Source organism: Falco rusticolus, chromosome 4 (genome assembly GCF_015220075.1).
Source record: "Falco rusticolus isolate bFalRus1 chromosome 4, bFalRus1.pri, whole genome shotgun sequence".
Classification (NCBI taxonomy): Eukaryota; Metazoa; Chordata; class Aves; order Falconiformes; family Falconidae; genus Falco; species Falco rusticolus.
Window position 1 is genome coordinate 4,156,630 of NC_051190.1, and position 15,739 is coordinate 4,172,368.

At 39.1% G+C, this 15,739-nt stretch overlaps 1 protein-coding gene across 6 annotated transcripts in view; it reads right to left on the reverse strand.

Annotated features, from left to right (window-relative positions):
• The window catches only part of IQSEC1 (IQ motif and Sec7 domain ArfGEF 1), a 354,372-nt gene that overhangs the window by 178,667 nt on the left and 159,966 nt on the right, over window positions 1-15,739 (reverse strand). For 5 of the 6 annotated variants that reach the window (XM_037384102.1, XM_037384100.1, XM_037384101.1 and 2 more), the window contains one exon: window positions 7,485-7,571. The exons of the other annotated variant lie outside the window; for it this stretch is intronic. In XM_037384102.1, the coding sequence (XP_037239999.1) occupies window positions 7,485-7,571 (87 nt within the window). The remainder of the gene's footprint in view (window positions 1-7,484; window positions 7,572-15,739) is intronic. 6 annotated transcript variants of the gene reach the window in all.

Genomic DNA, 15,739 nt, shown 5'->3' on the forward strand with positions numbered 1-15,739 from the left:
ATCAAATGTAACTGAAAAGCAAATGACCTGTATTCTGTTTTTTATATGGATTTCTTCAGGGTCATAAAAAAACACATTATACAGGACGAGGATGAGCCTCACGCTACCTCTCCAGTTCTTCCCTCCTTGATCCTGATGATTCTCCTTTTATCCCATCCTCAAAGCCACATATAACTGCAAATAAATAACAGCTTTTCACCCTGTATCCAGCCATCCCTGCCTTTACAGGAGCCCCAGATGCTTTGGAGTATATTTTAACTCATGATAGTGACAACATTCACTTAAGAGCCTTCCCCCAACCCCAATCAGTTTTTCTTTCTTGTGAGCTTCAGGCTAGTAAAAGCCACTTCATAGAAATTCTGTTTCCTGGTACATCTGCTTGGGCTGTTTAGGTTTGGAAGATCCAACCAGTAGAAATCCTCCAGTTATTTTTGTGCCACAACATGTGTCTGGAAAGATGTAATCAACAAAGTGCCTTGTGGGCAACGGTAACTTGGACTCTGTTCTTAAGACACCCGTGGACACGTTCATGTTTATCTGGTTGTAGTTACAGGGCTCTTCAATTACAAGCTCATTCCTTTGTTGACGATCTTGTTCACAGCTTAGAGAAAAATATTTTCATCGATTAGGTAACAGAAGTACATGAGTAATCATCTTGCACTTTTGCTAATGCTTAATACAAGACTTTCACAAACGCAGGCAAACAAAATTAGAAAACAGACCTCAAAGAAGCTTAGAAATGTTGTAATCACTCCTAGCTAGAGCATCTGCTGTAAGAACATAAATGTGCTGGTTCCTCAGAATGATCAAAAGGCAAAGAAACAATGGTTAATCTCTATATAGCAACATTCATAAAGTGCCACATTGGTATTTGCCCAACCTTGAAACAAACTTCTAGGACTGTCTGCAGCAAACCCACACAATACAGACTCTGTGAAGGTGCTCCTTCCCACCCCGTGTTCTCAACATCTGGGGGAGAAGTGTATCACACGACCATGTACATACCATAACAAAACTCACAGTACACTTAAAGATTTCTGGTACTGTTTATTTTAGTTCAAAATAAACTGTGCATTTTATGTGTTTGCTTACAGTTCGCGTGTGTTTTAAATACTGGACACAAGGAGGAGAGCTGTAGAAAAGCACGGAGAGGAGATTACCAAGCATCGATGGCAAAAATTTATGGCTGGGCCGTTCTGAATAACTCACACTTGACATGAGTCAGAATCCTACGGCATCCATGCAAATGTCAGTCCCATACACACCAGTAAGAGAGGAGAGATGGATTATACAGATGTAGCACTGACTGCACACTTAGCGACCCCGAGCTTCTCTGTTATCTTGAAGATGGACTACTAGACCCCGAGGGTGGACAGCAGAACTGGTGCAGAACATTATCTTCCCTGCCAAGGAAGAGGGGGGCAAGAAAGAAAAAAGACAGAGGAACAGAATCATAGGGAACAGCATTAGGAAAATCAAGCTTGAGATTTTTTTGGGGTGTTTTTAAATCCATGAATAGTGTAACTTGTTTGCAAGAACCACCCAATTAACCCACTTCAATCTCAGAGGCAGGACTTTCAATACAGTGAAGAACAACTAAATGAGCCTAAGCCAACACTTTGAGTCAAACTCTGAGGCAAAAGCCATTTTTAAAGGGCAATTTCTGTTTTTCCCCTAAAAAAAATTACATTAAGTAGTTATATACATAGCCAGCCTAATGTGGCTATGGCTCCTTTGTTTTTAACATGTTTAAAAAAAAACTTTCCACAGGTATTTTCACTGCCCATATTCCACTGAAAATGCAGAACAGGTTCATTTCCCCTTCTGCTGGTAACTGACATACAGAAATATTGACAATTAACAGATCTGCACGTCACACACACACCCCCCACCCCCCTTCTTGTCAAGTAGAAGGAAGAACTTTGTTTCCATGCAGAGTTGCCAGCATCATGAATGGTGCTACAAACCAGAAGGCACAAAGGCAATTAAAGAAGCAGTTTGGAATACCTACATCTGTAATGCTATAGCGTGCTTTATGGCGGGTGGAGGAAGGGATGCTGGCTTAAAAGGAAGCTTGCACGAGGTCACTTCTTTACTAGTAACACAGCCACGAGTGGTCATTTCCTTTAAACTAAATAACAAGCTAAAGGAGGAGGATGGAAAGGAACACAATGAAGGAAGAAAAACAAGAAAATCCAAAATCAAATAGTAAATTTCATGATATTCTGCCAAGTTCTGACTGTTTGAAAACAGTTTGCTGTGTAGGAACACAATTCACCATTTTTGCATTGCTAGATCATGTAGGCATCAAGTGGAAAATTACAAGTATTACTATAATTATGCCAGCTTTCCTTTGCCATAGGGTTTGAGCACAGATGCCTTATATAATCATCTGAACCTCACACTGACTTAGCACAGAGCACACGACTTGGTCTGAGTTTGGATCTGGTTTGCTTTCTGTATCTGCATATTGCATCTTTGTTGCAATATGCTGGCTCATCTGAGCTGTGTTGCTTTCACTTCTTTGCCCCATTTGAAAAAAACATTTTCCAGCTTTTAAATCTCTGCATATTATAAAAAGAGGTTACAGTGCTTAAATGTGGCAACTTATATAGCCAGGCGATTGCTGTTCAGCTAGAAATGAGATTCCTATTCAACATTTTTCTTGGTAGAAAACTTCAAAAAATAGTCATATCAATAGTACAAAGGATTCTGAAGACACTCCTGCAGCTACAGTTTCACCTGTGACTAATCATTGACTGGGAAACTACCACAGGACTGAGGTGTCTGCTGTGTAGCGTGGGATGTCTTTACAGATGCATGTGTAAAGGATGTGAAATATTTATGTGTCTGAGCCTGGGAAACAGTATAGTGCTCATTAGTGGGAAAGTGTAAACCACAGCTGCAAAGAACCAAATTTATCTGTTAACAGGTATTTTTCACTTTCAGGAATCTAAGCAAAAAGTTCCCAATTTTCCCTGACTGTACCTAGCATGCAAGAATTCCCACCGTGCTCTTGAAAAAAAGTATGAAAAACCAGACCACTCAAATACAATATAGAAGCATCTGTCAGCTAGATATCATTTTATGTTAAGCTTCTGTGTTAACCAGTTATGGTAACAAAATAGCTACAACGCCTACCAGCGGCTCAGACAAAAAGAAATAGCACAACCAATCCTTCTATGGTCTTCCACACAGTGGTTTGTTGCACGTAAGCCAACATTACCTGGTGAAACAAAGATTCCACATTAAAATTTCACAGAAGTACATTATTTTCAGAATAATGTTTTTTACCTCCCAGAGGTGCTGATTAAACATTAAGCAGGTAGAGACTGCAAGAAAACGATGGGATTTCTTTGGTACTATAACATCCTTTGCATTATCTTTTTGTTTTCACAGGTATCACTGGGGAAAAAAAAAGAAAAGAAAAAAAAATCTCTAGCTTCACGATTTTGAAAATGGTCTTTGGACGTAAGGGCATCTATTTTGGTATTAGAAGGATGGAAGGTAAAGTGGATGGAGAAAGAACTGACTGACAGGCAACGTTTCATGCAAATCAGAACAAGGAAATCATAGTTATGAATAGACACATCAGATGAAAAAATGCTTAGATACTAGTGGTAAGGAAATCTGTCCACAGTTGTAGTTGCATGTATCAGCCTAAAACATACCCATAGAAAGCCTACAGGTATGGATACGATTTTACATTCCCAAGCGTGGGCAGTCTTCTACATTGTATCTTCCTGCCTGGAGCCGTTCCTACAGCTGCTCCTGCCATAGCACTCACCACACAAAAGCCTGAAGAGCTGACGGCTACAGCAGCGTTAGGGCTATGAGGCATTAGAAACCAACCCAACCAACACATCCCCACCCCCCCCCAATTTACAGCAGAGTAGGATGCCTTCTCCAGGGGTGTGCTGGTGAACTATCCTCAGACTGTAAATGAGCCCTGCATGTTTGGGAATGGTGTAAAAAGATGAGTAACTTGAAGGTTCAACTGATGTACTCCAAGTCTAAAACGGTCAGGTGCACAAGTGTGTTACGTTGTTAGTATCAGGCACCTAGCAGCTACACAGATAGGCTGGAGTACTAACCGAAGTCTGGTTAGAAAGATGTGTTTAGAAAATGTGGGGAACAGACCGTTCCTCAAACGAGAAACAAATAATTACATGTACTTTCTCTGAACGCCATTACACCTCTGGGCTTTGCTTTGTGCCTGTTCTCGCTGCAAGGCCACTGAGATAACGCGGGCCGGAGCAGCAAGAGGCTCAGAAACTGCAGTTGCAAGATCCAGGCCCTTTTGGAAGCCTCTCCATGGTGTACCACCATCTCCTTGACTTTGCCCTTCACACCAGGCAATAAAACCTGGATTGAAACAATCACTAACAAACACAGAGCACCTCATGGAATTTGCAGCTTTGACCTAGAGTACATTGTTTTTAAGGCTCAAAAAGAACAAATGCAGGAGACACATAGGCTAACTGGAACATACAGAGACCAGTAACTAGCTGCAAGTACATTATATGCTTAGGCTGCCTCAGACGACTTCTTATAATAGGAGAATGCAAGATAAATTGTATTATTTCTGTCTATTTTGAACGTTGTAAAATGAGCAAGCAAGGGATTACCGCAATAGCTGCAGTTATTAAAAATGCATTATTTCCCTATTAACAATTCAAAACAGATGCCAAAAATCGTCTTGACTAGAAATAAAACTGCCGGAGTGAATAAAACATCCAGCAATTAGCTAACAGCAAATCAAAGATGTTCCAGATCTCACTGTAGTGCATTCATTAATTGCTTCTTTCAGAGCAAATTTAATTTTTAATTCTGGGCTACAAAATTAATCCCTCTGTGTATTTTCTAAATAAAGCCTCAAACCCAAAGTTAGACTGAAGCATCCATTTCTGTTAGTTTTGCTTCTAATGATTTCTATTTATAACTTGATAAATGGTAAGAGTTAAAGTTAAATGTAATGCTGTTAAATGTATGTGGAAATTTAAAACCCACTCCTGTTGGTGTTCTAGCAGTTGAATTTTACCCACAGCAGTAGGATCCCCACAGATAGGTCCGTCACAAAACCAGGTGCATCATTTGTACTCAACTAAGAGATTACAGCTGTAGTGACGTCAAGTTGCAACAATCAGTTTGGATACAACAGCTTCAGAAATTTAACTCATGGGTAAACCAAGCAAATTCCTGACATGCGGAAAACTACCCTCTCCTAGAAGAGGCTGGCTGCACCTCTTCCATACTCTCCTGGTAAGGAGCTGAAGCCGGCACCAGCCTGAGACTTCTGTTCTTCGAGTGAACAGCCCCTGTTGCCTCAGCCTCTCCTCCCCTGCCCTGTACTCTGGCCCCAGGGCACCTTGGTGGCCCTTTGCTGGACTCGCCCCAGTGTCCCGATGCCTTTCAGAAAGTCGGACGCGGCAGCGGAGGTTTCGCAGGTGACGGGAGGGAGGAAAGGCCTCGCTCAGCCTGCTGACCGCTCGGCTCACGCAGCCCCAGGGGTGCTGGCCACTGCTGCATCGACACCTTCTGCAAAACTCATTTTACAACCCGGTCACTGGGGTGTTGGGCTGGGGGAGGAGGCAAGGGGAGAACAAGGGCATGTCTTAATCCCTGACCTCCCTTATCTAATGCACAACAAAGCCGGAGGCCAGCGCCGGCCACACGCTGGTGGCAGACCAGGGCTGACCAGCCAGCGAGGGGTGAGGGAGATGGGGAGCGCGTGAAGTTGCCCGGCAGCCGGTGACTGACCCATTGATTGCTCCATTACTGTTAGGTATGGGAAGCACTAAAATATTCATGGATTGGTGGAAGTTCCCGTATCTCCACCGGCTGTAGCTGAGTTATGGCTACGTACGTACACACAGTTGGAGAGTTGGAGACCTAAACTTCCTTGAGAGCAGAGTCGATGACGAGTTCCTGCACATCCCCCAATCCTTAAACAAAAGCTGAAGGTCTTGTGGCGTGTGTGTGGGCATCATCCAATTCTGTGTGTCGTTTTATACATTAGTACTCTAAACACTGTTCTTGCTTTACAGATCCAGCCACATTTAGGGCAGGGGTTTTGTGGGTTTTTTGGTTTTTTTTCTGCACAAAGACAGAAAGACAAAAGCAGCTAGAGAAGTTTAGGATTTTTTAACTACAAAGTTATGCTGCTCTAAGTTTTAATTCCAGAAGCAATACTACCGATAAAAATAATAACCTACATGGAGCAAAACACTCAAACATTCAAGAAACAACGGGTTTTCCCATCAACATCCCTATAGGAAGATCTTTAGTAAGTCTTTAAAATGAAAGCATTATAAACTAAGGACAAAGGAAAACCAAAGGCCTCATGAAAAAGCAAGCGGAGAATCTAACAGTGTTCAGGTGCTGCTCCTCACCAAAGGTGTACCAAGTTGTCTTACAACTCAACTATGGATTTGCTACCACCAAATAAAACTAAGAGCTCTGATGGGATAAAAAAAATCAAACATACAAACAAATGCTGTCATGTAAAACAAAAGGATGAATCCAAACATGCATGGTTAGAGATAACTAAGACATGAAACATTCAAATCAGAAATATGTTTATGCATTTACAGATTTAGGATTCATTGGTTTTGTCTCTCCTTATTACTGGTACAAAATGATTTGATTTTTCAGCACCAGACTTCCAATATTTTGATATTAATATTATTCATGAGCTGGCAATATCACTAAGTTAATCACTAATAGTAAAACTAAAAATTAAAGACAGTTTTTTTCATGACATGCACACTTTCTTCATGGTTTTCATATTTCTAATTACTTAGATTAGCTGTCCTTTGATGCTTCTATGACTTAAACACTAGCACTGAGAATGAATTGTACTAAAATGCCTAACTACTGTTCTCTGTATTTGGTCGAAGAAAACTTGGAAAACAGATAGTAAAGACAACTATGTTAAATGAAGCATTATTAGCTGGAAAACAGGATTTTAAAAATATATTTAGGGCAGTTTCTGCTTGGCATCAAGGTCCTGCAACTGTTTAAAGCCCCCTTGCTTCCATTCAAATCAAAAGGCAGTGCTGAGACTTTTGCAGGTCCATGACTTTAACCTTTAGTGGGCCAAAATACATGGCTTGCTTCACATACTGTCACAAAATAGTCAGGGGTTTAAAAAGTGTTGCTCAGAATGACATCGCTACCCTACATAAATTATAAAAGCATTTCAGTATGTTTGTTTGTGAGAACTAAACTCACAACTAGCTTCTTCCTACCTTTCAGAGAGTCTAGGGGGATGTGCCTCTTAAAGCACATGAAATCATTTTAATGTATAATTCAAGAGTGCCTGAGAGAAGTGAATGAGAACTATCCTATGATTAAAAATGTTTGATATGCTTTTTTATTTTTTTTCTTTTAGAACTTAAACTACAATTCCTTTTCTTTCATCAAATTGTAACATTAGATCTCTCTTCAAAAATAAAAAGTGGGTGGACCATATCTACTCTTACCTGTACTCTGAGTGTGTGGCAGGGACAGCTAGCTGGGTATGGTACAATGGAGCTGGACAGCAAAACTGGTGCAGAGTATTTAAAGACCTACGACACAAGGAAAAACACAAAGTCAAAACACCAAGTGTTTAGAACGGGGCTTTTTAGGGAAAAAGCAGGTGCTAATAGGTATATCTGAAACTCATAATAACTTTGAATGAAATTTGACGTACAGCTGTCAGTTCTGAATCCCAGGAAATAAGGAGGGAAACAGCCCCATGGTTTAAATATACACATCAAGAATGACAGTGATGAACTGTTGCAATGAAGAATCAAAGTTTTGTTGCAAGATTGAGATAAAACGCCAATTTAAGACTTTGGTTTTGCCTTGCCATGCGAAACTGAGGCAAAAGCTAAACATTGAGGGTTAAAATCCCTGTGCAAATGAAGCTTCAGACTTGCAATTTACTCTGCACCAGTCAAGCTGTTTCTTTGTTAATGGAATTACAAACACAGTGCTTACATGAGAGGAGGAATAATGTGATGAACATGGACACAAGCTTTCTTCAAGCCCAGCAATTATAAATATATTGCAATATGCCACTTGTAAATTTGAAAGAATCCAAGTTTCACCCAAGTTTTAAACAACATTCCAAAATGTGCAATACTAATTTAATTGCTGTAGTTTGTTTAAAGCATGGAAAAAGAAAAAAAGCTTTACAACACAAAAAGATATTCTGCACCCTAGATCATTACATTTATATTGTTTCACTAAACACAAAGAAGGGTTGCAAAACAAGGCAAGGTATTGCATCTGAAGTAAAGCTTAGAAAAATCTTTAAGCAACACACACAGTACAGTTCTCAGCATTTTTGATGTTTGTGCCAGGGAACACTAAACAAGGTTTAGCACAGTAAGTCCTCCATGATAAAATCACCTAATCAAGCTTCTTAAGACACAGTATCCTTCTAGGAAATCATAACAATATCAATCAATATTTCCTGGCTCTTAGAGTGTGCACATATGGAAGAAGTAGCCATTAAATTGAAAATCCTCTTTTAACTTGTAAACGTCCAAACTGACTATTAATAGAGAATGTGTGTATGTGTACATACATGCAAGTTTCTCCCCACCCCCCCTTTGGCTTGGCATCTTGAAAAATGTTTCAGAAGATTGATTTTGATTCTTCCACACCCCTGAGGCTTTTAAATGAATCCTGTGAGGTCACTTTCTTATGAGATCAAACAGAGTGGTTAAGCAAAAGAAGTCAGGCTTTGTTCAGAAAGGAGTCTGTTACTAATCCTTTTTAAAAAACCCTGCAAGGTCAGCCTGTTCTGATTTCTGCTGCCAACTGTGTGTCAGCAACTGCATGGCCAAGACGAGTTAGATTTTCTGTCTGAAGATAGCAACTGATGGTAGCTCCTATAAAGTACTGGAGCTTGTGGAAACAGAAGCACAACACAATTCAGTCACCAGGCATATTGCCATCATGGGACATACCCTGCTAACACCTCGTAGCACACAAGTACTAATTGGTGGCACCTTCAAACTACTTGGAAGGATGGACTGAACAATTCTAAAGAAAGATGGACAATGTTACTGAACGCACTGATGGACCATGATAAAAGCGGTTAGAACACACAAAAGCTGTATTTTCTGACATGAAAAACATACAATATTCACAACAAGTTGCTCCACACAATTCACAGAACCAGGGTGGCACATTGTAAGTGTGCATTGCACAATAGTCTCACATTGAGTAGGGAAACTGATCACAGTGGCGAAATCACTGCTTCCTGCTTTGTGAACACCTAATTTTTTTCAGTAGAAGCAAAAGGAGGAAATTAGTATGAGAGTGTCCCATATTCCCTTCCCACCACTTTTTTTTGCTGTACAAACCTGTCTATTCTCAGCAATAGTACACCTCTTCTTCAGGGAATAAACCAGTAAACAGATGAAAGAAGCTGTCTGGATTCAGTTCTGCTCAACAAAGCGTTTCAAACAGAGCTTGCTCCTGACTACTCCAAAAAGAATCTGCCCATAAGGCTCCATAAATCTGTCCTATCCCAACTTTACTACGTCAAAAAAAAAAAAAAAAATTCTAAACAAAGAAGAAAGTTCTCCCTATAATCTCTTTGCTCATCTGCAGTTAAGGTTAATACTCACCTATCACACTGGTTAGGAGCTCAACAGCTTTGAGTTTCTTTTCGAAGGCGCAGTAGAAATGCAAAAGTCCAGCCACCTTGATAGCAAATAAGAAGTGCCAAAGTTTTGTCAAGTAGTAAGTACGCTGGCACTCTGTGCATCGTAAGTGCAGGTATGGAGTAGATAAAACAGATGACAATGTTCAACTACAGGCTTGTAATTAAGTTACCACATGTCATTGCTGTGTTCTAAAAAGAACATCTCAGATGTTCAACAGACATTCAATACATCAGGTTGGATTTCAGCCAATGTTTAGGGTGTTGAAAGATACGCTCTTTGTCCAACTAGTTACAGAAACAAACATGAGGCTTAGACTCTGCTCCAAATATTACAAATGAGGGACATCTTGACTCTGTGTTTTGGTTCCTCTAGATTCCCACTGACTGATGCCCAATCAGCCTGACAAATGATGAGGCTCAGGCTTTGCTGCCTCTGTCATAGCATACTAATTTTACCCAAAGCAAATCTACCTTCTGCTGGTGCAATCTAAGATCCATATGTGGCATCTTGTATCTTCAATCAACTGCTAAAATAGGTTCCATTCATTTACTCCTTATCACAAAAAGGTCAAGATTCAAATGCCTTTTTTTGTATTTGGGGTTTTTTTTTTTGTTTGGTTGGTTTTTAACTAGATTTTTTGATCACTCTTCAACACAAGTTTGCATTCAAAAAATCGGTTTGCTAAGTTGTAACACTTGAAGCCATACATCAGAAGAAATATATTTAAATAATTTGGAGAAGTAATCGCTTCCCCTGTTCACAGTACCCTAGATACTTGGGCCTATTAAGTTTAGTTTCTACCTCTCTAATCTATGGTCTTCAAAAGATGATATAAGGTTATAAATAGACCGCAGCAACTTCAGCACTGACACCAGACAAATGACTAAAATGATGAACGCTACTTCCAGTAATTTCAACTTCTAAAACATGACCACAACACCCCAGTGGACATGGAAGCTTTGCAATTTCCCTGCTTCCAGGCCAGGTTTCTTCCAGCTCCCCAAGTACTGACAGGTAACCGCTTGTCAATTTTAAAGGAAAGTCCTTTGGAAAACAGACTAGTTAAACAGAAAAACAGAACCAAACCTAAAACAAAACCATGAAATCACACCTCCCTCAGGATACCAACATAACGGGAAAAATCCAGCTATAAAGTATGTATGCAGACCCAAAGTAGGTATACCTGTTCCTCTCACTTCTGTATAAGTTCCATTATGTTTGCCATTAGAAACCACTCGTTTTAATATTTTCCTGTGCCTCAGTGAACAGAAATTACCATTCTTTTTATTCTTTCAGTACTAGAGCCTTGCTTAGGTATACAAAGAAACAGATCACTGATCATCGCATAAAGCTACAACTGGTTTTGTTGCTTTGTTGCGTTTTTTTTTTCTCTCATTTTCTCTTACAATCACCCACAAGCCTCTCAAACTCAGTAGACTATTTTCTCAATATTGGTTTTAAAACCACCTGGGAGAGCAGAATCCTAGGCTATTAACTTGGAATTACTTTTGCTTTAACAGACTATCCTCTTACTGTTTTCAAAATGTGCCCTTAGTAGGCTGGTAACCACCTCCTGCTCCTGGTAGCAGGGCAGCACTGTGGGCTGTAGCACGAACCACATCCATCCAGTCAAGTGCCGAGAGCCTGGAGAGAGCATGTCCTTCTAACTCCGAGTAGCACACGGCATTTAGTACAGCATACGCTATCCAACCCTTTTTTTAATTTGGCTCATTTAATTTTCAGCATGTGTAAACCTGTGAGTAAGCTGAGGGCATTATTAAATCAACACTTAGAACTTCTTCCTAACAAGATTATTCGATATCAGACAGAAGAGACTGAAAAACTGTTGTCTCACAGGCACTCAGTAAAAGTGTATTGGTACAGGCCCACAGCTGAAAGAAATGCTGCCTTTTTATAAAGTTAACAACGTGGCTGATTAAAGCATTCTACAAGGTACATTTGCTCACCGTAACTGCTGTATTTATCTGCAGCCTTATTACTTCACACACTCCTCCTCCTCCTCTTTGTATGAAATAACAATCTGTTCACCTCCGTCTGCCAATATTCTTCCTTTTTCTTCTGGTACATTTTTCCATGAGGTACTGTGCTCCAACAAGTACGTGCGAGCACTAGGAAAAATTTATACCAGCACAGCCTACTATACTGCCTCAGGCACCCTGTATACCTGGTGCTAGTTAACACATACCTTTTTTACAAATAGCTTGTAAATATCCGAAGTGGCAGACAAGTCCATCCCCTGTATAAGCCCATTCACTTCAATGTCATTTGGGGCGGCTAAGAATGAGGTTTGATTGGATTCATGCCCACAAGCTAATAAAGGGACTACTTCCATTTCTCGGTATTTTATCCTGATGAAGAACAACATTATTTTATAAGCTGAATTTTTTTTTCTTCACATCAATCCAGAGTTAGGGATATAGCTGAGATTAGAAAAGACTATAGTTAAAACTAGTGAAGTCTGTCCTGTTCTCATTTAATAAATGTAACCATTTATTTAATGAGAAATAAAACTTGAGATATAATCAAACTGACCTCCAAATACGTGACAAACAGCAATCGTAACAATACGGACGTGTATCGACTCCATCTAGAAGTTCGCTTATTACCATGTTTATTAAGACGCCAGAAAGGCTTTTAGAATCAGCTGGCTGAGCCTACAAGACCACTTGCTTTTTGGAAACTCACCCCAGCAGAGCAGAGAGCAGAGCGCTGGGCACGCGTCCGCCAAGAGGTGATTTAGCAGATGATCCACTCACATTTGCAAGGACCAATCCCTCCTGTTCTGATAACAAGGATATTCCTTTCAATACTCGCGTCTTCACCCAACATACACGGGATAGCATGATTCTGAAGTAGCAGTGAAAAAAATTTTCTTTTTTTCTATGTGATTCATCCCACTTTATGTCCATCAGCCTGGAGCCAATTATGGCAAGGAGAGGCTGTGGTGGCATATAGCAATTTTTTCAGGGTGTTGATCTTCATTACAGTTTTTCCCCTACACACTTTTTTGAGTGGTAACTGTGCAAAATTAAATGCTGGTCTGGCATTTAGAGTTGCATATGTAAACACCTTACAGTTCACAGGCACGTGGCAGTTTGTCACACACTATAGAAGACTGCAACTAATACCTTTATTCCTATTGTTTTCCTTCAAACAAGACTGTTTTCTGTACACAGCTTCTTAGACACCAAATCCCTGCGTATCAAGGATGCTCAATAAAATCTGCAGTTCTAAGACATTGGCACATGTAGGCTGGAGTATAGACCACTGAATTTTTCTCAAGAATACATATAATTTGGTCATCAAAATGATTAAGTATCAGCATTTGTACATGTTGCAGTATAAATATGAACCGATAGGTTCTTGTTTTGAATAATACCACCCTTTCTTGTATTTCCAACTCAAGCGTCCAAAACTGGGTTTATCACAAAAATGATTAGGTACACTTTCACTACCCTCTCCTCCATTAAAAGGGCCTTAAAATAATTGCCATCTCTCGGGAGAATAAAGCCAGTACAGTCACAGCACACTAAACAAGAAACATCAGTTATTTTTGTTCCATCCTAGAACACAATCCTTATTGACATAATTATTTTAAAAATAATTATTATAAACTTATCTGCTTTCACAAAAATGAAGTACTAGCCTACTTAAATAGGCAAGAGGTGATTCTTTTGCATCCTAGCCAATGCACAGTTTGTAAGCAGCCTCCAGTACTGGGTTAGCTGTAACTAGGGTGAATTTAATTAAGATTGCTAATATGTAGACACTTATAATTAGGAACATTTATTTCCCTCTTGCATAAGTCTTACTATAAAACCATCTATTCTGAAGGGTGATGTACAATAATTTACAGTACACATGAATGCACTTGTATCATTTGTGCTTACGAGTCACTTTCAAAATCTATAGAAAAAAATCCACACAGACCAAAAGCAGAAATAAAGAGCAGCAGAAAGACGTGAAGCTGCATATGACAGAAGGAAAAAAAAATCTTTTAGATTAAATCATAAAATTGATGGTTTCACTGAATCTTTTCTATATTTTCCACATCAATAAATTGGTTCCCAGATTTTCTCAAGAAACTACAACTCGCATTAGAAAATCAGCCAAATTTATAACTTCACAACGCAATAATCATAGTAAAACCAAATCTAAATAGTGACATCTATACATATTGGATTTGAAGCTCATGAAAGAGGAAAAATACAAATGGACAAAGAATGAAATTACACAGATATAGCATAGGAGATTTACAGCAAGGTAAATCCTATTTATTAAAACAATGGTCCAAAGACATATGTTCTATTCAATGCAGCATCTGGGAAAACACTTTTGCTAATCCTAGTAGTCTGAAATTGTTGTTTAGGTTGGTTTTTTTAGAATGGCAACAACCTAGCTTTTTACATTTTAAGATGTAAAAAAGATACGTTTTATTTTTTAAAAAGGCAAAAGTTCTTAGCATATATATTATTAGAACGTTGACAGAACTATAGTATTTAAGTTTTCATCTCAAAACTTAGTAATGCATTAAAAAGCTAGTGTATTATACTGTTTAACATATGTTTTCAGTAATCAGAACAGATCAGTTTTAAAGAACATGAATGTTTTATATATATATATATGTTCTAGAGAGTTAGTTTTTAAAAAAAACCCAGGCATACATTTTCCTTCTTTTCAACTATCAGTATGGACTTTCTTAAATAGGAGTTACAACACAGAATTATAGAAGTCATAGTTCATATCTTGTTTCCTACACCAACGTGCTGAGGTAGGTAAAAAATACTAAACATGTAAGCAGTAATAGAGGAAAATACTGTACAAGATGGTTCTATAAATAAGACTGCAACACCACTGTCAAAGAAAGTAACCTATAGAGATGGGGCATTCTTTAACACCATATGATAAGCACTATAAGAAATTCCGTCCTCTGCTGAGAGTTACAAAACCCCCAAATCCCAGAACTCAAATTAAAATGGAGTCTAACATTTCTACTACTCCCTTGTATAAACATACAGCGTTATATTTAATAACTGATCCACGTATACCTGGAAGGCTACAACCTGTTTTCCAAGTTCACGTTTCTTATTTCAACTTCCTACATTCCTTCCGTACATTTTGCTTTTAAAACATTTGAACTTCACCATCATACCCTCCCCATAAAACAAAAGGCTAAAGAAAACTTCAGAGCAGATTTCAACACTCTTTCAATATTCATTTGGGGTAATTTATTCTTGAATGGTTGAACTTACTATGCCTGTGTATGGCCCATGCTACTGAAAATGAAGCAGATCTACTAAATCAAGACCCCAAGAGGTACCATTAAAATAACTGAAAAAGGCTAGAGAGGACAATTGCATCTGCTTAATAGATGATCTCTGGCAAACCTGGATTTAACCCTAAAGGGAGAGGATCTTTAACCATATTTCAAAAATGTAAATAGCAGGTACAGCCATTTCAAAACACTGGGTTAGAAGTGAACCACTGATGGCAGCGAGGGTGGGTCATAGAGGACAACCTAACTGCACGCTCACTTCTATTTTATTCTGATTTTTCCCTGAAGTGGAACAACACTGCAGTATGGTTTAAGAGAAAGCTCCTAGTAAGGGTGATGTGGAACCACTAGAATTCAGCTGAAAAAACTGCCCAAGCATGGTTGCCACATATACCCTGACACCACAAACACTATGCAAACTTCTGCATTCTCCTTCCTCTGGCTACAAGTGGATAAGCACTTAGCTCTTCTGCCAAACGTGGCAAGTCATGCAATGGGCTCCTGCACTGCATAGTGCATGAATGACATATTAAACTCCTCCTGTGCTGACTATAATGTTTGAAAAACTATTCAAGTAAATAGTAAGCAATTAGTGCACCTTTAGGTTCTGATCAAGCATATATACAACAAAAACACAGCGTTATTTTGCCTGATTGATATTATATTGCTTAAGACTGCATTTCATATCCTTGTGTTAGTATTTATGTACATAAAGGACAGATTACACTTTAATATGACAAAGCATTCAAACAAAATGGAAGAGAGAGTCTTGACT